Source organism: Lissotriton helveticus, chromosome 11, assembly GCF_964261635.1.
Source record: "Lissotriton helveticus chromosome 11, aLisHel1.1, whole genome shotgun sequence".
NCBI classification, from domain to species: domain Eukaryota; kingdom Metazoa; phylum Chordata; class Amphibia; order Caudata; family Salamandridae; genus Lissotriton; species Lissotriton helveticus.
The window spans coordinates 807,286,245-807,307,301 of NC_136072.1; the positions used below are offsets into that span (position 1 = coordinate 807,286,245).

The window sequence follows — 21,057 nt, forward strand, 5'->3', positions numbered from 1 at the left end:
CAAGAAACAGGAATATGTCGGTTTGTTAATTTGTTCTCTAACAGGCAATTCTGCATTAAAAAACTACTCCAACATTTCTTACCCTGGAGGCTGGGTCTAGAAGAGGGCCGAGGGCCTGCGGCCACCATGAAAGATTCCAGAAGCTAGTATCCTTCCCAAAAATTAGAATCTATATTTTTTTTGAGTTTAACTTCAGACAGTTAGTGGACATCCAGTTAACAAAGGCATTTATATTTTTGTTGAATCTGTCGGCAACCTCCTCCATGTTGCTCGAAACTGATACCACAATCTGGGTATCGTCCACATAAGCTACTATGGCGGACCCATAGGAGTGAATCAGCTTAGCTAGCCTTACCATGTAAATGATAAAAGCGGGCTAAGCAATGAACCCTGAGGGACCCCACAGGGGAGGGAGAAGGGCCTCGGTTTAAGCTGGTCAAGTGTCAGAATCTACTCCCTAAACCTCAGGAAAGATGCCCAAAGATCAAATGCTGAAGCAGTGATTCCGATCATTCTCAGGCTCTCTAACAGAACTGGATGGCTGACCGTATAAAAAGCATCAGAGAGGTTCAAGAGGACCACCGCAGCTCTACCTAAGTTGTCCTTAATGGATCTGATTTCTTCAGAGACCGCTATCCAAGCTGTCTCTGTACTGTGGCCTGATCTGAAGTCATATTGTGCAATGTCCAGATTGTTATTTTCCAGGTAGCTAGATATGATAGTGTTAGTATGTTTTTCCAGAAGCTTAGTGGAATAGGGTAACCATGAAATTGAATGGAATTATTTTCCTCCTTAGGATCCAGCAAGTTTTTTTTTTAGCATAAGCAACATCGAATCCTTTTTCCACTCTGATGGAAAATTGCCTGTCGTAATTATTATGTTCAACAAAGTTGGTAAATCTGGGGCAAGACTATTCGCGACACCAGTCACTAACTTAGGGGGGCAGGGATCGGAAGGAGCTCCTCACTTAACATGGCCTATCACCTCCATCACTTGGCTATGGATCAAGAGTAGAAACTTACACAGATAGAAAGATAAAAACAAATCTATAAGTCACCAAGAATCCAAAGTTTTGTTTGCTAATGCACCCAGTTCTAACTAAAGGCGACCATCTCAAGGGTAATGTTAGCAGTTATGTGAACCTTAATAAAAGAAATATGTAATATCGACAATCACACTGTGTTAATCTTCACTCAGAGTGACGGTCCCAGTAACAATAACACTCCAATACATAACTAGGGTAGTTATGCTGAGTACTTGAACCACTTCCCTCTAATGCCTCCTAATCTTAAAAAAAAGATATTCACCAAAATCCTGTGATATCTTCAAGGCTTGGGATTTCAGCATGTCGCTGGCAAACAAATATTTTGGACAATAGTAACAAATCTCAACATCTTCAAAATGAGTGCTATGTTTTTTATTCGAGAAATAGGTAGGGGTGTTTTAAACAGAAAGGCTTCTTGAAACACTGTGTGTAAACACTAGGGAGGAGAAAGAAACTGAATAGTGTAGCCTTTTAGAAAGAACTGAAGACACTGGAGGAAAGAAAAAAATATGATCTGAGAGGGCAAAGAAAGGTTCTCGGTTTTAAGGATATGAAGGATCATTTTAGAGCACGCAGTGGTGGTGAAGCTTAAAGTGCAGAGCATACAATGTAGTGCAGACAAAAAGTTTCTTATAGTTGTGATCCTATTGTGGAAATACATGGCAAAGTAGTTAGCCAAGATGTTAAGATGTTGGATAAGGTTATGGTGGTCTGTGGAGGATGATTGGCAGGGAGGGAAAAGAATGTGTTGACTGTGTGGGACAAATGCTTTATTAGGATCCAAAGAGATATAATTAAGAATTGATAGCACCTTGGCATCATCAAGGCCAGCACCAATGGTGTTAAGTGCAGATTTGTACAAGTCATTAGGATGAACACAGGTGAGTGTATTTCTCCACTTACAAAAGCAGGTGCAAATTATGGTACTTGGAAGGAAAATACAGGGGGACATCAATGATTAAGGATGAGGTGGATCAGGTGAACATTAGAAGTGACTTTCGATATTGGGGGTGGAGGGCAGAGTGATTTCTGAAGTTTGTTTAGTGTTTTGAACCACCTACAAACAAAACCTTGTCAGCCAGTGACTAGTTATATCGGAAGAACATAGCAGTCCAGGCTACTAGTTCAGTAGACATTTGTAAGTTCCAACCTGCTGAGGAGTCACTGGAGACAAGAAAATAATGAATGTCAAGCATATATTAGAGAACCTGCCTTGCATGAACGAGGACCATCTATACAAGAGGCTACTAGTTCTTGACATCATGAGAACATCTTTTTCCCAGAGCAGGCATTGGACTCCACCACCTATCACATCCAACTGGAGGCCCGAGAGGAGAACACTCATCTAGAGGCAAAGATTACAGATCAAGATGGTAGTCCTGGCTCCTTATCAGATCATCTATTCCTAGAAGAAGGGATCCGAGGTCAGGCTACCAATCAAAGAGCCCTATTAAAGCCAGAATAAGAGCTCAGACATCATCTGGGAAGCCCCAGGTTCATATGAAAAGCACCCTTCAACCTCCAAGAGAAGGAAACAGAGACTATGGAGGCAGCAGTGATGTTGAGGCAAGTACCTACAACCTAAACAGCAGGGGAAAAGTTAGGAGCTAGCTGTCTTGGATTCATATGAGCCTCTTCCCCAGGTGAAGAGAGCAGAGGCCAGATTGACAGTCCTAAAGAGAACCCTATCCACCAGAAGAGACATCAGACACAGGCTTGCAGTGAAAAACCCATAAGAGCACCCATTCTCAGCGACAGTCAGCAGATGTCAACGTGATAGCTAAACGTCCATGAGAATGCGCTTGCTCTTTCGTAAATGGCCTATCTCTGGAGATCAGGCTCCATAGGTGAAATGCACAATGATGTGTGAAGCTCAGCACTCAATGGGTCTTACTTATCACTTTAGGGTCTAGGTATGACATAGCACCTCGAAATGCTGGAGGAAGCCCATTTCATGGCCTTACCCTCACTGTAATCCAACTCTTGGCCTTTACACATCTGAATCTGTGTGCAGATGTCTTTCGGGCTATCCCCATTCTTCACAGCTTCTACAAGGTCATCCTTGTTGTTCTCCTTCATGGTTGTGCAGATTTCAGAGATACTTTCATCAACCTCATCACACATGGAATCAACAGCTCCGTTGACCGTGTCCTATAGAAACAAAAGATGTGGTAAACACACAAATGAAAAGAAATGTGGAGTGTATAAAAGGCATTCTACAAGGTGAAGAATGATCGAGGGAAAACATACAAAGAGTAATCAGAACTCATCAATTCACATTACCTATCAATCTGTCACTGATTTCCCCAACCTTTGGCCATTTATTGCAGATTTCAACTCATGCATGTGTATTGAACAGCTACTTTATTTGCTTCTTCTCACAAATGGCTCAACTGAAAATCACCAGATTGGAAAAACGTATTGAATGAGGATGAGCTCTTTGTACTTTCAATTTTAGTGGATTTTAGTTCAGCGGTTTCTTGAGAATTCTCCTTATGGGACATCTCATGGCGACCTTAAAAATCGTTTTTTAGACCCTGCTGATAGCTTTGCAAAGTTTGATATTTATATTAGGCTGCATTACTTTGGACATTTTATAAGTACTGTGCCGTTTTCAACAAAGAAGGGAATAGTCATAGACATAAGTAATGGCATAGACATAGATAATGGGCTATCTGACAAAAATACTGACAAATACGTATCATAAACTACAGAGAAAAGGGTGGTAAAGGTGGATTCGTGCACTTAGTGAGGGTGGCTTCCAAACACCAAGGACACAGTGTAAGAAATGAAAAGATATGCTTTAGTCTGGACCTCGAGCCCAGATCTGTCTGACATCAAGGTTAGGGCACTCACGTCATCAAGGTTTTCGCCAACGGTTTTCTGCAAGTTCGTCACAATCTGGGTGCATCCTGAGCATTTAACGTCAGTTTTGTCTTTTCTCTTCTTGTTTTTCTTCCCCTTCTTTCCTTTCTTGTCTTTCTTATTTTTCTTGTCCTTCTTCCTTTTCTTGTTCTTCTTCTTCTTCTTCTTCCTTTTTTCCTCCTCCTCCTCGGTAGCATCTTCAGGAGCGCCATCTGAAGAGGCCTCGAGCTGGGAAAGTGATGGAAAGAAGAGTTCAAATCACTGAGACATGGACCTCGATCTAGTAAGTGCTGCACAAGGAACTTGCTTTTAATTGTAAGTAGCCCTAATGGTTCGCATCACTTTTCATTGATTCCTGCCACTTGTTCCAAACGCAACACATTAGTAAATAACCCCTTACAGACATCAGAGGGCGTGCTAAAAAGGAGGAACTGGGGTGAAGGGCAATTATGCGGTACAGGACCCTGTCATGCATTTTTTTTTAACACTTGTACAATTTGTACTTGATGAACTGGATATGTCACATGCACACAGTCTCCAATCTTTCCAGCCCGATTTAACTTGTATTACGGTCCTTCTTACCAGGCCCTGCCCCTTATAGTCTAACCTAATTGCAACGAATGATGCAGGTACATGATATTTGTTTCTCACAGGAATGTTCCCATCCAATCCACCCTGAGGTCCTTATTATGAGTTTTGCAGTGTATTAGCGAGACCATCCCACTCCTGCAACAACAAACCCATGTAGGAACTGACATAGGCACCGCAATGGCAACGTCAAAGGCAGTACATGCACGGCATGGACTGCAGTCCACGCCGTGCAGGTACTGATGTGCATCATGTGCCCCCCTGTGTGCATCCACATGGCATGAGGCACCACCTTTGTTTCCTCGCTGCCACACTTTTCATGACAGTCACACCTCCATGAAAAGTGTGGCAGTGAGGAAACTCGTAATATGCTTGGCGGGCCATAGCGGCCCGCCAAGAATATTGCCGACTCAGGACCGCCGCGCAACCACCAGCACAACCGGCAGGGAAAGGCAGTTTCCTGGCGGTTGTGACGGCAGCGCTGCTCCCAGGACGGCCCGACGCCCTAGTCATAATAGGGTGGTCAGGAGACCACCACCATGAGTCTGGCAGTCTATGGACCACCAGACTCACAATAAGGGTCTAAGATATCTTCAGCACTCACTGGCCTTCTCTCTCTCTGATCCCCTACATGTATGCACACACCTCTCTGAAGAGATTCACCCAGATCATTGTACAGAATGAGCCCGATTGGCCAAGTAATTTTTGGTCATGAACATATGAAGCTGAAAATGGCTGAATGTATGCCTGCTAGGTAACACAATAGAGGTGTAAATCCTTTTACTCGTCTGTAGGTAACAATAACCAATACCACTAGAATAGCCACTAACCTTGGGTCTGGAGCAGTGTGCTGCCCAGTGTAAAGCGCTTCAATGCCTTGTCAGAAGAGTAAGCGCTATATAAATACACTATAATTAAAAGCAATAACACGCTAATAGCTAGTCTGTGAGGGGTGGAAAGCGAATATCACAGGGCGCGATTCAACTTTGTGGACGTCCAATACTCAAAGTTTGAAAGCATTCAAAAGGTCTTCTCAAGCCCTTTCTCACCCAAAAACTGGTCAAAGACTACTTATGTCCATTTACAGGGTAAGAAGGGGGCCGAGCGGGAAACATCCATTACAACGCAGTCATTACAACGCACACCTTTACAACGCAACTGTTACCATGCGACTGCCTTGCATTGCATGCCATTACAATGCATACCATTACAACGCATGCCATTACAATTCATTATAATGTAAGTAATGGAGATATTTTTAGATTTAGGGTTTGAATGGGTTTTGGGGTACATGGGAATAGTATTTTTTACCCCTACACTATCCAACACGTTCCCTTCTGTTGCACTCACGGGTGTGGGAATAAAAATTGTTACCCCTACACTAGCCAACACTCCCCTAATGTTGCACTCACTGGAGTTGGAATAGTCATTTTTACCTCTAAACTATCCAACACTTACCCCACTGTTGTCCTAAAAGTATTATGCATTGTAATGGTATGCATTGTAATGGTATGTGTTATAAGGGAATACTTTGTAACGGTAGCTTTAAAATATGCGTTGTAATGGCATGCGTTGTAAAATCATGCAATGTAATGGTAGTTGAGATGTAAAAACTGCGTTGTAAATGTTTGCGTTGTAATATCATACATTTGGGCCGAGCACCCGCAAGCTGCATGGTGATGTAGGAAAGGGGTTTCTACACTACGAAAAATTGTTTCCATCTACGATAAAATCAAGACAAGTAATTACGGAACAATTTCACATAGATTCTGGTAACCTTTAGGAATGCGAAACCTAAAAATGCCATATTACTATCAAAGTACTACACTTGTGAAGCTTTAACTGGTACAGCTTTCCAGATCTGCATCTGGGAACTTGTGTACATTCCCATAAGCTATACTTGTGTACCCATGAGCCGGAGTACATTTAGGGGTGCAGATGTACAACTTCTTTTTTTCTGCTTCTAAATCGTGCCCCAAGTGCTAGGGGGTGGTTGGAAATGTTCGCGCTGTGTGAGCAGTTGTGCCTGTGTCTGCATCTTGTGTGCATGTGGACAAAGTGATATATTCCACAGCTCTCTATAGCTGCCCTTGTCCTGCTAGGAATGTGCCTTTGTAGTCTCCACCTTTCTCGACAAGATATTATGCAACAGCTCCTTTGTCATTAGATCCCCCTCCGGGTAAGACAATAGGTAAGCAACGGTTGCCGGCATCGCTAATCATATTTTTTGCACACGCCACTTCCTTTGTAAGGCACAAAGCCCTAAATAAGCTAATCAAACGTGTTTCTTTTCCTTCAGACCTTCCATTGCCTAATGTGCCGCTGGGACATTTTTAAATGTAATCCCTATGAGACTTGCTGCCTAGGTAGACTCATTGTATCATCATGGTGAGTAATCTCTCTGGAACTGTTACATTTTACTTTGGATGTTGACTGACTTCCAAGTTTATTGACTGTATCAGTTTGAGAACTTGGCTCTCTCTTGACCTCAGAGCAATCAATCAATCAATGACACTTGTAGAGCGCGCTACATACCCGTAGGGTCTCAAGGCGCTGGGGGGGGGGGGGGGGTGCCGCTACTGCTCGAACAGCCAGGTCTTCAGCTTCTTCCTGAAGGAGAGGTGGTCTTGGGTCAGGCGCAGGTCGGGGGGGAGGGAGTTCCAGGTCTTGGCGGCCAGGTAGGAGAAGGACCTTCCTCCTGTAGTCGCTCTTCGGATGCGGGGGACGGCGGCGAGGGCGTGGTTGGCTGAGCGGAGGTGGCGTTTGGGAGCGTAGAAGTTGACTCGGCTGTTGAGGTAACTCGGGCCTCGGTCGTGTAGAGCTTTGTGTGCGTGGGTGAGGAGGCGGAAGGTGATTCTTTTGTTGACGGGGAGCCAGTGAAGGTCTCTCAGAGGTCCGGAGATGTGGCTGGTTCGTGGGATGTCGAGGATGAGTCTGGCTGAGGCGTTCTGGATCCGCTGGAGTCTCTTCTGGAGCTTGGCGGTGGTACCGGCGTAGAGGGCGTTGCCGTAGTCCAGACGGCTGGTGACGAGGGCCTGGGTGACGGTCTTCCTGGTCTCGGTGGGGATCCACCAGAAGATCTTCCGTAGCATGCGTAGGATGTTGAAGCACGTCGAGGAGACTTTGTTAACTTGCCTGGTCATGGAGAGGGAGGAGTCCAGGATGAAGCCCAGGTTGCGTGCGTGGTCTGTCGGTTTGGGTGCGGTGCCCAGGGCGGGAGGCCACCAGGAGTCGTCCCAGGCGGAGGGTGAGGAGCCCAGGATGAGGATCTCCGTCTTGTCCGAGTTCAGTTTCAGGCGGCTGATCGTCATCCACTCGGCTACCTCTTTCATCCCGTCGTGCAGGTTGGCTCTGGCGGCGGCGGGGTCGTTGGTCAGGGAGAGGATCAGCTGGGTGTCGTCGGCGTAGGAGATTATGCTGAGGTTGTGTTTGCGTACGATGGCCGCGAGGGGGCTCATGTAGACGTTGAAGAGGGTGGGACTCAGAGATGATCCTTGGGGGACGCCGCAGATGACTTCGGAGGCCTCTGACTTGTACGGTGGTAGGCGGACTCTCTGTGTTCTTCCGTCGAGGAAGGAGATGATCCATTCCAGCGCCTTGTCCTGGATTCCGACGTTGCTGAGGCGCTGTACTAGGGTGCGGTGGCAGACAGTGTCGAATGCCGCGGAGAGGTCCAGGAGGATGAGGGCCGCTGTTTCTCCATTGTCCATCAGGGCTCGGATGTCATCGGTGGCGGCGATCGGGGGCCTCAGGCGGGAACCATATGCGGTATTGCGCCAGCAATGTTACTCCTCATTCTGGGTTCAGCAAGTTGTGAAGAGGATAGCTGGAGTTGGGTTGTTTCCTGGAATTGAACATTCTCCTAGTTTAGTTACTGGCCATCTCAGAACGAGACCCCATATGCGCTTCCTCCTACGTGATTTTACAGGGGCATTTTTTACCACATATTCAAATGGGTAAAACAACAGAAAAACATAGGTGGTGAGTGAAAGAGGGAAATATGACAGCACCAGCCTGTATTCTAACAAGGAACCTAAGTTACTAAGATATATATGCGCACTGGTCCCCATGGACTGACTCTAAATGGATGAATTCTCTAACTGATATGTACTTCTTTCTTCAAGAATTGTACTACTGGATGTATATGTCGTGTTACTTTTGAGATGACTTGTCTAGGGACACATTTTTCCCATTAAATGCTGTACGTATGACTTTTTTGTGTGCTGCATATCATTTAGAGAATCCATTCTAGCTGAGTTCATCAAAGTTGTGCACTATAATACAAATTCTAAGAAACATTGAAAAACAACCATTGGCAAAGGCAAAAGGTCTGGTGAGTCAAAGAGGGAAATATGACAGCGCCAGCCTGTATTTCAACCAGGAAGCTAAGTTACTAAGATATATATGCACACTGGTCCCCATGGACTTACTCTAAATGATTAAATTCTCTAACTGATATGTACTTCATTCTTCAAGAATTGTACTACTGGATGTATATGTCGTTGTACTTTTGAGATGACTGTTGTCTAGGGACATATTTTTCCCATTAAATGCTGTACGTATGACTTTTTTTGTGTGCTGCATATCATTTAGAGAATCCATTCTAGCTGAGTTTATCAAAGTTGTGCACTATAATACAAATTCTAAGAAACCTATTGAAAAACAACCATTGGCAAAGGCTAAAGGTCTGGGTTTGGGCTTGGCTGTCAGCCTATTGGCTTAATCAGTGCTGGTTTTGCTTTGTCGTGTTTTTAAAAAACCTTATTGTTGGGCCTTTGTCAATCTAAAACGAAATAAAAACATTGCTTAACAGCAAAAATACTTTTGGTCTCAAAAAGAACTCATTGCCGAGGCAGGGACTGGCATTTGTGGGAACTACATTGTGTGTTTGGAAGTGCTCTCAGTAAAAAGGAAGAATGCTGTCACTCACACTGTTAGACAATAGATCCAGTGGGCTGACACACTGCCCCATGCTGTAGTGGGCAGAAGGAAACTGTGAATGACACACCAGCAAACCAACGTATGAAGAAGGCTGGTTGAAAGTCCCTATAAATAAGTATAGTATACATATAGTGTTGGTAAAATCGAAAAGTCGTAGCCAGCACGAGACCTAAAGAATTTCCTTGGCCAGTGAATCAGCTATGCTCATTAGAAAGTTTTGAGGCATCGTATGCCATATAAATTGCTTCATGAAAATAAACAGAAAGCAGTTCCGTTTAATATTGCCTGTGGTGTGCATCAGAGTGCAGCTTGTGACGACAGTGGCTTTCAAAAGTATATGATTGTGCCATACCAAATCAAACAGTGCTTGTTTTGTGCCTATGACTGCAAAATGTGAAAAAAATAGTAGCATGGGTTGTTCCTTACTTACTGTGCCATTATTGTTAATGTAACAATTACATATTTTAATCTACTGTCTGATCATTTAATACCTTATAGTAAGGCCAAACAAAATCACTTCTCCAGTGCAATCTGTGTACCTCTGTTGTATTTTCCTACATATAGACCACTGTTTGAAGTTTTGGTCGCCAGCTTGAAATATACCCACCTTGACAAATAACGGTGACAGGAGTACTTTTTCATGCCTCGGAGACCATTTCCTTTCTGATACTGCTTCATTCACAAGCAGCACAGAGTAGGCAACACGTCAGAATCTTTAATTAACCACCATCTTAAATCAGACCACATTAAAAAAAGACAACGTCACTATAACAAATTGTGAATAACCATATAAAATATCAGAAAACGAAAGCCCGTTATACATCTGTGCCAGTGGTTAATTTGTTAAAAAAAAAAAAAGTGCCAGGGCTTTCGTCAGTAGGCAGCTTGCACCAGCCCATTTCTCTTGTTAGCGGCGCTATAAACAGAACCAACTACCAACCATGAAAGTTGGGAGGGAGTCTGGCATAATGGCCAGAGCTGCTGACTTGGTGTTGGCTCAACATCCTGTGATTCTGGGCAAATTACTTACTCCTCCCTACCTACCATAAATGTGTCCTTAACTGCTCATGAAAAGCACCAGTGCGATGATTAAGTGCTGGTGCTGAGCACCGGACACCAGTGGCTCAAATTAAGCAAAATATTTGTCAGCCCCTGTGCCAAAGGAAAAAATAACGAAGCAAAACTTTTCAAGGTGAGAATTATTTTGTGAACACTTACCTCTGCAGGGACGTTCTGCCAGAGCTCCATGCAGTAATCTTCTTTCTTGCATAGTGAGGCCGTCTCTTCGCTCTGGCACCAGTATTCAGAGCTTTGCAGGCACAGCTTTGGGTCCTCCTGATAGGAGAGTTCCACATCAGTTTCCTCTGCGCCAAAACAGAAAGGAACACGCATAAGCGATCCACGAATGAGGACGCAGAAATAAACAGCATTATTATCAGGCAAATTAATTTAATATTTTATTTAACAAACGAAGACCTGGATCAAAAATGTTTATCTAGCAGCAATAACGATAAATGGGATATTCCATCAGAAGTCTGATGGATATCCCGTCCGCCGAATTCCACATGCATTATATACAATGACACTTGTAATTCAGCAGACGGGATATCTGTCACGTTTGTGATGGAGAACCCGTCCGCCAATCCCCAAGTCAGGTCCTATGTATCAAGGTACGGAATGCTTACAGCATTATTATATATAATATGAATATAGTTGGCAAGGATAAATGTTAGAACTGGCTATTTCTGGTAGGCTAAGGCTGATGCCAAAGCCAGGCAGAAACCACCATTCTAGTCGGGGGAAGGGAGTCACACGCCAAGATAACCCCTGCTCACCCCCTTGGTAGCTTGGCACGAGCAGTAAGGCTAAACTCGGAGGCAATGTGTAAAGCATTTGCGCCAGCACACAACAGCAACAACATCCTAGGCACACCACAAAAGGAACTCCACACAAGTTTATATGAAAATAACTTCTGTATTGTCAAAATCACATCAGATAGAAATCACACATGTACATTGTGCCAACTGGCACGGGCAATATTCACAAGGGATTATTCACAAGACAGGGCCACATGGGCCACTGTCAGGATCAACACTCTTAGAAATAGAAATACTGTCAGAAATTAGAATAAAAGGATATAAAATCACTGTAGCACAAATTAGCAAGAATAGCACACAACCAGTAACTACTGATAACAGGTAAGTACCACCTACGCAACCCTAACCACCTTAGGAGAATGTCACGCAGGGGACCAGGACCTCACTAGGACCACCTGTACTGGAAAGAACAACCACCTAAGAATAAAACTCATTTAGGGGTGTAAGCAAGAACACATTACACATGATGCATCACAACATTCAGAGGTGTAGGGAAGGAAAAACACATGATGCATAAAACATACATTCAGAGGTGCGAGGAAAGAAGACACATGATGCCTAAAAACATTCAGAGGTGTAAGGAAAGAAAAGACATGATGCATAAAACATACATTCAGCGGTGTAATAACAAGGAAGACACATGATGCATAAAACATTCAGAGGTGCCAGAACATAACTCAATAGCGCAAAAACACATGATGCATAAAAACATTCAGAGGTGTAAGATCAAGGTGCGTAATCATATTAAATGCATTACATTTCCTGGCACCACATCACATTGCGCAAAACTCACATTAGGCAATTAGCATCACATAGATAATCACATTGCGCCTAAATGAAATCACATACCAGCCCCCCATCTAATAAAGGGACTAAAGAGCCCTGTGTCCAGAATGTCAGGGCGCGCTGCCAATGCAGCGCCAGTCAGGGGTGCGCCACCGGCGCAAAACCTAAACGTTGTAGGTGCCCACGACTTGCTGGGCACCTGGGAACAATCACAAGACCTAAACGGTGCAGCTGCCCACTAATTGCTGGGCAGCTGGGAAATAAAACTGGGGTCCTCACTGACCCTAGAACAAAACTGCACCAACTGTTGGAGCCACACAGGCTCTGAAAACACTTGTGTCCACGTTGGACCCACACAGGCTCTGACATAACACATGCCCCATTGTGCAGAACGTTAGAGCCACACAGGCTCTGAAACACTCGTGTCCCCCAAGAGCCTCACTGGGCTCTAAACATCAGGTGGGCGGTGAGCCCCTCTTGACTCAAATAATAATGTGCCCCCCTAGAGCCTCCGTGGCTCTCAAAACAACTGGGGGAGGACACGGGCCACAGGGACCATAGACAGAACGTTGGGGTGGCCCACTGCCATCTGGGGCCGCCCTGAATATACCCCTGCCGTAGCGGAGCTCTCAAGCTCCTAAAATCATCATGCCCCAAATGTTGGAGCGGCCAGCTGCCAAGTGGGGCCGCTCTTTGCCGTCACTGTGCCTTCAACAGGCACCTACAGTAGCCCACACAGAGCCCCCCAGCCCTTCGACTCACCGGGCTGTTCTTCTCCTGGCGGGGGCTCCTCCGGGCAACGGCGCTTCCTCTGCGGGGCTTCAGGCGAGCAGCGCGGAGGGGCAGGCACCGGCATTGCGCCTCCCGCCCCTTTGCAGGACGACAGGCTGCACGTCTTCTCCCGGGGCTCCCTCCAGCACACGGGAGCCCCGACCACCAGCCGCCATGCTCCTCTTCTTCTCTCGGGGCTCCCTCCGCACATGGGAGCCCCGTAACAGGCCACACTTCCTCTTCTTTTCCCGGGCCTCCCTCAGCACACGGGAGCCCCGCAACAGCCCACACTTCTCCTTCCTCGGGCCGGCGGCGGCGGGCAGGACTTCCGGCCCTTTTCCCGGGGCCGCGCAGTCATTGGCCAGCCTGCAAGCTGCTTCCGGGTCGCCACGGGCAGCGCGGCGGCCCTCTTCCCACCATCACCAGCGGCGCTTCGGCAAGATGAGGGGTGGGCACCCTCAAGGCAGCAAAATAAAAGCGCTACTAGCGCTTGGGGGCAAAGTAAAGCGCTTACAGCGCTATAAGCTAAAATAAAGCGCTCTCAAGCGCTAAGGGCGGATACAGCGCTCCCAGCGCTAGATGTACCCAGGAGTCCTGCAATAAAAAGGAAAGCACTCCCAGGGCGCCATCAGCAAAGAAAAGTCCTCCAATCTCCCCAGGCAAAGCAGAGGGGTCCCAGAGCAATGCAAAGTCCCCCAATCAGCCCAGGCAAGGCAGAGGGGTCCCCCAGAAGTCCTCCAGGCATCCAGGGGCTGGGCAGGGCCCAGGGATTCCCCTGGGCTCAAGCAGCAGCACTCCCTTGGCAGATTCAAGTCAGAAACAAGAACATTTTTAGAGTGTCACAGCACCCTTTTTATACCCAAATTATTAATATTATGGTGTCATTTGTAGAGCGCACGGCTACCCCAACGGGGTGTCCCGGCGCTGAATGGATTGAAACAGGGTCTCTGAATACAAAGAATTACTGGCAGAATAGGAAGGTCTTCAAGGATTTGCGAAATTCACATTCAGAGGTACTCTTACGCAGATCTAGGGGAAGTTTATTACATCTTTGATCGGCTCCCAGCTCAAAGGTTCTGCCCCCGGCTCGCGCTCTTTTGAATCTTGGGGTGGCCAGCAGGAGTTTGGTGTTAGATCGAAGGGCTCTCGAGTTGCAGTAAGGCCGTAGAGTAGAGCGTAGATGGGCAGATCCGAGGCCCTTGGTGGAACGATAGGCCAGTGTCAAAGCCTTGAACTCTATTCGTTTGCTCATGGGTAACCAGTGCAATTCCCTCAGATAAGGGGTAATATGCTGCCTACGAGTGAGGCCTCCGATTAACCGTGCAGCGGCATTTTGTACCAATTGAAGTTTCAGGCAGAGGCCTTTGGTCAGGCCTAGGTACAGTCCGTTGGCATAATCAAGATGAGAAATGATTAGAGCATGGACAATGGTTTTTCTATTCGCAGATGGGAGAAAATGTATTAGTTTCTTTAGAGTTCTTATCTTAGAATAACAGGCGGCTGAGACTGCATGGACCTGATTTTCAAAGGATAATTTTTCATCCCAACGCACTCCTAGGTTCCTAACGGAATCTTTCGGAGTGGGGGCTTGGCTCAGTTCTTCCGGCCACCATAAGTTTGGGCTAAGTGGGGTGGCTGATTAAAAAAGAGCACCTCGGTTTTCACTGCATTTAGTCGTAAAAAATTGAGGTCCATCCACTTAGCAATGTCTCTCATACAGGTTTTGAGGGGTTCAAAGGCATTGAGGGACGGTTCATTAAATGTGAAAAGAAGCTGGATATCGTCCGCGTAGGACGTCGTTTTAATTCCCGTACAGTAGATCAAGTTAGCCAGAGGGGAAAAATAAACATTAAACAAAAGGGGGCTGAGAGAAGAGCCCTGGGGCACACCCCATTTCAATGGTCTAGGAGTAGAGGTGAAAGGGGGGGTATGGACCTGTTGTGACCGATTGGATAAAAACGAGCCGAGCCATTTAAGGACCTTGCCCTGAATTCCAATCTCCCTCAATCTATTCAGGAGTAGAGGGTGAGAGACGGTGTTGAATGCTGCTGATAAATCCAGCAGCACCAACACCGCCCTCGATCCCTGATCTAATGTCCAGCGCACTGAATCTGCCATCTCAATGAGGGCCGACTCCGTGCTGTAGCCCTTACGGAAACCATGCTGGGAATCGTGATAGAGTCCGTTATTCTCAATGTAGCGTGCGATTTGCTGGTGGGCTAGCCTTTCTAGAATCTTGGCTGGAGCAGGGAGGAGGGATATCGGCCTGTAATTAGCCGGGTTCTCAGGGTCTGCGTTGGCCTTTTTTAAGATAGGGACTAGGAACGCATGTTTCCAGGTCTCCGGGTAAACCCCCGAACTTAAAGAGGTATTCCAAATAGAGTTAAGGTAAGGGTTGAGAAAGGAGGCCAGCCCTTTATAGTGTTTAGCCGGCCATGGGTCCCCGGGGCTGCCTGACCTGCATCTAAGTAGCTCTAGATAGGAAGTTTCAAGGGGAATTTCTGTAAATTCTGTGAGGGTGGGGCTAGCAATATGAGTCCCGGCCATTGCCGTGGGCAACTCAGTTTCACCACTGGTCGGAAAGGATGCATGGATCTGGGCAATCTTGTCCTCAAAGAACTCTGAGAGTTGGGAACCGAGTTTTTGAGAGGCTTGCTGCTTTCGAATAAGAGCTTGGGGATCCGTGAAAGATCTAACAATCGAGAAGATTTCTCTAGGGGCGTTGCTAGCTCTTTCAATCTTCTCGGCGAGGCAGATTCTTTTATGCTTTATAATCTGTTTCCTATATTCCTTCAGTGCTTGACGATAATGAGTTTTACTGTCACTGGAATAATCCAGTCTCCAGCGCCTCTCCAGCACCTTACAAGCAGATTTCAAGTGGCGTAGTTCCTCCGAGAACCAAGGGGCAGCTGGGGAGGATCTGAATGTTTTTATCGGCCTACGAGGTTCCAGGGAGTCGATAGCCTGACAAATCCATTCGTTAAAATTAGAGATGCAAGTATCTAAATCCGTGGCCGGACGGGGGCAGCGATCTTTAAGGTGGGCGTCAAGCGTGGATGATGTAATTTTGCTCCAATTTCGTCCGAATTCTCTTGCGGCGGAGGAGGGTCTATCATAGCGAGTCAAGGAGGTGGTGAAGGGAATTAGAAAATGGTCTGACCATGTAACCGGAATAGGGTCTTCAGTTCTCATCGCTGTAAGGTTGGAACAGATTAGGTCTAGTGTGTGCCCGGCTCTATGAGTAGGGAGGGCCACTAGCTGATACATATCACAGGCCGAGAGGGTAGATAAAAGATTCAAGCTCAAAGAGCAGGCCGGGTCTTTTATGTGTAGGTTACAATCTCCAAGGACAGTATAATTGGCATAGCGGGTGCAGGCTTGGGTGATGTATTCCAGTAATGCCCGAAGGTGAATAGGGCTAGAATTGGACGGGCCTGAAAAAGAAACAGATGCTGAGAGGTTAATACTAAAGGGGAGCCCCTCTATACTATCAATAGGATCAAAGTGTGGGGAGGAGATAGTCCACTTATTTTTATAAATAATTGCTACTCCACCTCCCCTTCTTCCGTTTTGGCGGTTAGCACAGATAATACTAAATCCGTCCGGAATCGCCAAAGTAATCGCGGGGTTACTTTCCTCATTCAGCCAAGTTTTGGTTAAGAATAAAAGATCCCAATTATTTTCCATCAGGGATTGCTGAATATCGAGGGAGTGCTTGACCAAAATCCTTTGTCTAAAGGGTACAGGCAGTGTGAGAACCTGCTAGAACTGGTTATAGGGAATTCCTTTCACTGGCCAGGCTAGGGACATCAGACGCACCCCAGGGGGTGGAGCCAGCATTGTGTGGGGAAAACCCAGCCTCACTCAGGACCCTCAAACCAGACAGTCAATCCACAAGCAGGCCCAGGCTCACTCCTCCCCTCACATCAGCATGCTAAACACTTCATTCACCACCGGGGCAGACCTTCCCAGACTCTTGGAGCCAGGCTCACCAGCCAGCCTCAGCCAATCACACGCCAGACACAATCATGCCGCATATACCATTGCGCAGCATTAAATCTCACGAGTTTGCACCGACCAAACTCGACCCTGCACTCCCCACACATCAGGAACTACCATGGGCACACATATTCCCCATTCATTCCTATGGGAGGGCTAGTCACTCACCATACATACACAGAGAGCGCACGCACTTTACACTGTACCACAGTGAAAAAGTGCGCAGAGGCCTAATATCACCAACACCAGGTCACAGAAACAGGCTAGGAAAAAGCAAAAAGTTTAGGGGTGAACCTGCCAAAAAGGGCCAGGTCCAACAATAAACATAAGTTAGCTAATACATTTCACCAACTAATTGAACATAACTGTATTAAAATATGCATATATATATATAGATAGATAGATATAGATAGATAGATAGATAGATAGATAGATTGATAGATAGATACATAGATACATAGATAGATAGATACATACTGTTTCTCTCAATTTTTTTCCAAAGAAAGACCTGCACTCCAGAAGTGGTTCAGCAAATTCATAATTCTATTCAGGCCAAGGGATATAAACATTGACGCATTTCAGCTAAACTAGCCTTGTTCACAATGAGTGACACCATTTTCCAGTGGTGTATATCCAGCTTTAGTGCAACATCAACCATAAAAAAGGGGCTCATGTCTGAAAACATTGAACGAAAATAATATATTTCTTCTTTGCCCTATTGGGTGGGATTGAGAGCTAAAGAAGAAATTTGGAGGCGCACCATTAAAATGCATGATGTAGAAGTTCAATGTACAATTATATATTTTTGACCTATTGTAATTCATAAAGCTTTACAATATTTTTGTTCAATGTTTTGAGACGTGAGCCACTTTGTCTTTAAAATGGTCAGTAAGATATGTACGGAGCATGATTTGAATTAATTGGCCCAGTGATATAGGAGTTAGTGGGAGCACTTGAATCCAAGTTACCCTTATATGTGATTCTGACCTGGGAGGATTACCCTGCAAATGATTGAGTGATCATAAATTTTACAACCTAAAGACAATTATGATTGACTTTATAAACATTTTTTTAGAAAGGTATATATTGGAGGATGAATTATCTTTATATTTATCAGAGCAGGAAGCATGTCTTTTATGTCTATGAAATGAAATGAAAAGGAGATTTTTAAGTGCAAAACAATTACCCGCAGGTGTAAAGGCGCTGGTCTCAATAGATAAAACGAAAGCCAACAGGTGATTCTCATCTTTTAACCTTTGGGGAGAGAATTCCAGAGTGTAGTTGTCCCAACCAAAAAACGTCTACCACACCAGGCACTTTTCTTGTACCTGGTGATCACCAGATTATGAGATTGAGCTGAACGTGGCTGACATCTAGGGACATACTAGGTGATGGATGTTGCACTAAAGTTGTATATACACCAAAGAAAAATGGCGTCACTTATTGCAACCAAGGCTAGTTGCGTCCGAAACACATCGCTTGTACTTTGGCCTGAATAAAGGAATTTGTCTCTATGGGGAATTTCAAGAGACTCAGGATATTTGGTGGCATTGGTGGCAGTCTCGCAATTCACCAAGCACCAATAATGTTTTGGAGCCCACAGGCAACTGCCATTCACCTTTGGCTATATATATATACACTCAGCATTTTGAGGAAAGACACAACAAAAATCCTGCAGGCCTCAAATACTTTGTAATTGATTGTGTCCCTCCACTTAGGAGAGGGGGTGACCGTGAGGCACTCCTCCGTAGGTTAGAGACCAGGCACATCATTCTATTCGATTGCAAAGTACCAAAAAGATTAAATGCCAGTGATGACTGTTATCTGTGATTATTTATACTGTAATTGAACGCTGTCAGCAAACTGCTTTATTGACCTAGTTTAGGTCTTTTAACAAAAAATCTTTTTATATATTTTTTACACCAGAATATTTATTATTCTCAACACTTGTTTTTTGCACAGCATGCCATAAAATCATTGAATTGTTTTTGCGGGACATTGCACATATTTATATTTATATATTTATGTGATCACAGAATATTAGCCCACTAGGGCTTAATTTATTGTCATCAATACACTGCTTTTAAGAATAGGGATATGTATAGTGACATTCCCATAACAATTACCAGCAAACAGAATATGGGAGAGCAATTGTACTTAGGTAAATTAAGGTTTTTTACCAGTACTAAGGCAGTTATTTATTGAATGTTTTATAAAAAGCATATTTATTTATTTATTTATGGTCTTTTTAATTCAAAATGCTGCTAGTTTGACATTGTCAGTCATGTTAACTTATTGCCTCATTATCGTATTTTACAATTATTTTATTCTGTTTTGAAATTGATTGACATGGTTTGACCCGTAACATTAGTTGACGATAGTATGTCTTCTAAGACAGTTAACCAATCAATGGTCTGTGTTCAGGCATGCACTTTTGCTTTAAATTTGCACTCTTACTTCTCAGAAGTGTCATGGGATCAAGGCCCTTTTCGGGCTGAAACGCGTAGTGGCGGTGTTTGGTGTCGGGCATCAATAAATACATTTTGCACCAAAGTTGGGTTTGCCTCGTCTTGTTTCCAGCAACCAAGAAGACGTTTTGGCATTATATATATATATATATATATATATATATATATATATATATATATATATATATATATATATATATATATATATATATATATATATATATATATATATATATATATATATATATATATATATATATATATATATATATATATATATATATATATATATATATATATATATATATATTACCTACTGGCGGTCGCCAGTAGGTATATATAGTTAGGATTTTTTCTCTATGGGTTTTTTGAAAATTCTATGTCTAATAACTTTGGCGTTTGTGGACGGAATTGGCTGAAATTTTCAGGAAAATGGCACATTTTGTTTCTGAGCAGCCCTTGAAAATTTGGGGGGGGTTCGTCCAGTGGGGGCCGAGAAAAAAGGGGGGTCCCAAAACGTGTTTTTAACATTGAGTTTTCCATAGGGCGGTTGGCCTCACTTTTAGCCCGAACGGCTGAATGGATTTGCACGAAACTTGGCAAAATTGTAGGGACTGGTAGCCCGATGTGCCTTTTGTAGGTCTCAATATATGTGCTCCAGTGGATTTTGAGAAATTAACGTTTAAAAAAAGATATATATCTGTAACAGCGGACCGGTTAGCGCTCTGGTTCGCGGACTTTTCGCGCAACGGAGCTTTGTGAAGCGAAGCTGATTGGTTCTCCGGCGTCTGTCAACATTCCAAACAGTCCGTAGCGGCCGCCATCTTGTCTCTCGGTAGGATCGAGAGACAAGAGGAGGTCAAAACAAAGGGGGAAATAACTATAAGGGGGCATAGTAGATCCTCGCTGACCCCCTAGGTTTGATGTGGAGGTTTTAAAAGGGCCCCGCGGGGCAAAAAAAAATAATAATAATAATAATTGAACGGCTGAATGGATTTGCACGAAACTTGGCAAAATATTAGGGACTGGTAGCCCGATGTGCCTTTGCTAGGTCTCAATATATGTGCTCCAGTGGATTTTGAGAAATTAACGTTCAAAAAAAGATATATATCTGTAACAGCGCTCCGCTTCGCGTAACGGAGGTTTGCGAAGCTGATTGGTCATTCTGTCACTGGGCTATAGTTGGGCTACATCTGGCTGATATTTGGGCTACATTTGTTTTTTTGTGTGTCTGGCGGCCATCTTTGGGCTACATTGGGCTACATTGGGCTTCATTGGGCTACATTCGGCTAATTAGCAAATAGCTCATCGCAAACTAGGAATGGTAAAGAATCGCTATTTATTCCTTAAAGTTCGCTATTTAGGAAATGCAAAAAACTTTGATGATATATATGGCGGTTCATCTCTAACAAGATAAGAAGCATAGGGATACATTTATGATGACTGGCGCATCACCAGGGATGTGTTAGTCATTCTGTGCCGCTGTTCCGTCACCTATGGTGTGCTGCATTTACAATGCGGCGCATCATGGGGCAAAAACAGCACAGATGCGTGATGTATCTGTGCCGTAAAGGTGGCGCATTGCTGGAGTTGTATCGCAAGTGTGATGAAGCTCCAGCAAGGGTCGGGGGTGCCCCTGTCGCAGGGTTTCTGTTCTCACACAGAACTGTGGACAGAGGATTGGAACCTCGGCGAATGCATTGCTGGAGTTGTATCG

At 44.7% G+C, this 21,057-nt stretch overlaps 1 protein-coding gene across 1 annotated transcript in view; it reads right to left on the bottom strand.

The window, feature by feature from the left end:
• Positions 1 to 21,057, bottom strand: part of LOC144790897 (uncharacterized) — a 127,870-nt gene that overhangs the window by 13,376 nt on the left and 93,437 nt on the right. Inside the window, exons 8-11 of the mRNA XM_078665541.1 lie at positions 10,658 to 10,803; positions 3,902 to 4,138; positions 3,010 to 3,196; positions 2,196 to 2,209 (exon numbers count right to left, since the gene is read on the bottom strand). Of these exons, the coding sequence (XP_078521667.1) occupies positions 2,196 to 2,209; positions 3,010 to 3,196; positions 3,902 to 4,138; positions 10,658 to 10,803 (584 nt within the window). The remainder of the gene's footprint in view (positions 1 to 2,195; positions 2,210 to 3,009; positions 3,197 to 3,901; positions 4,139 to 10,657; positions 10,804 to 21,057) is intronic.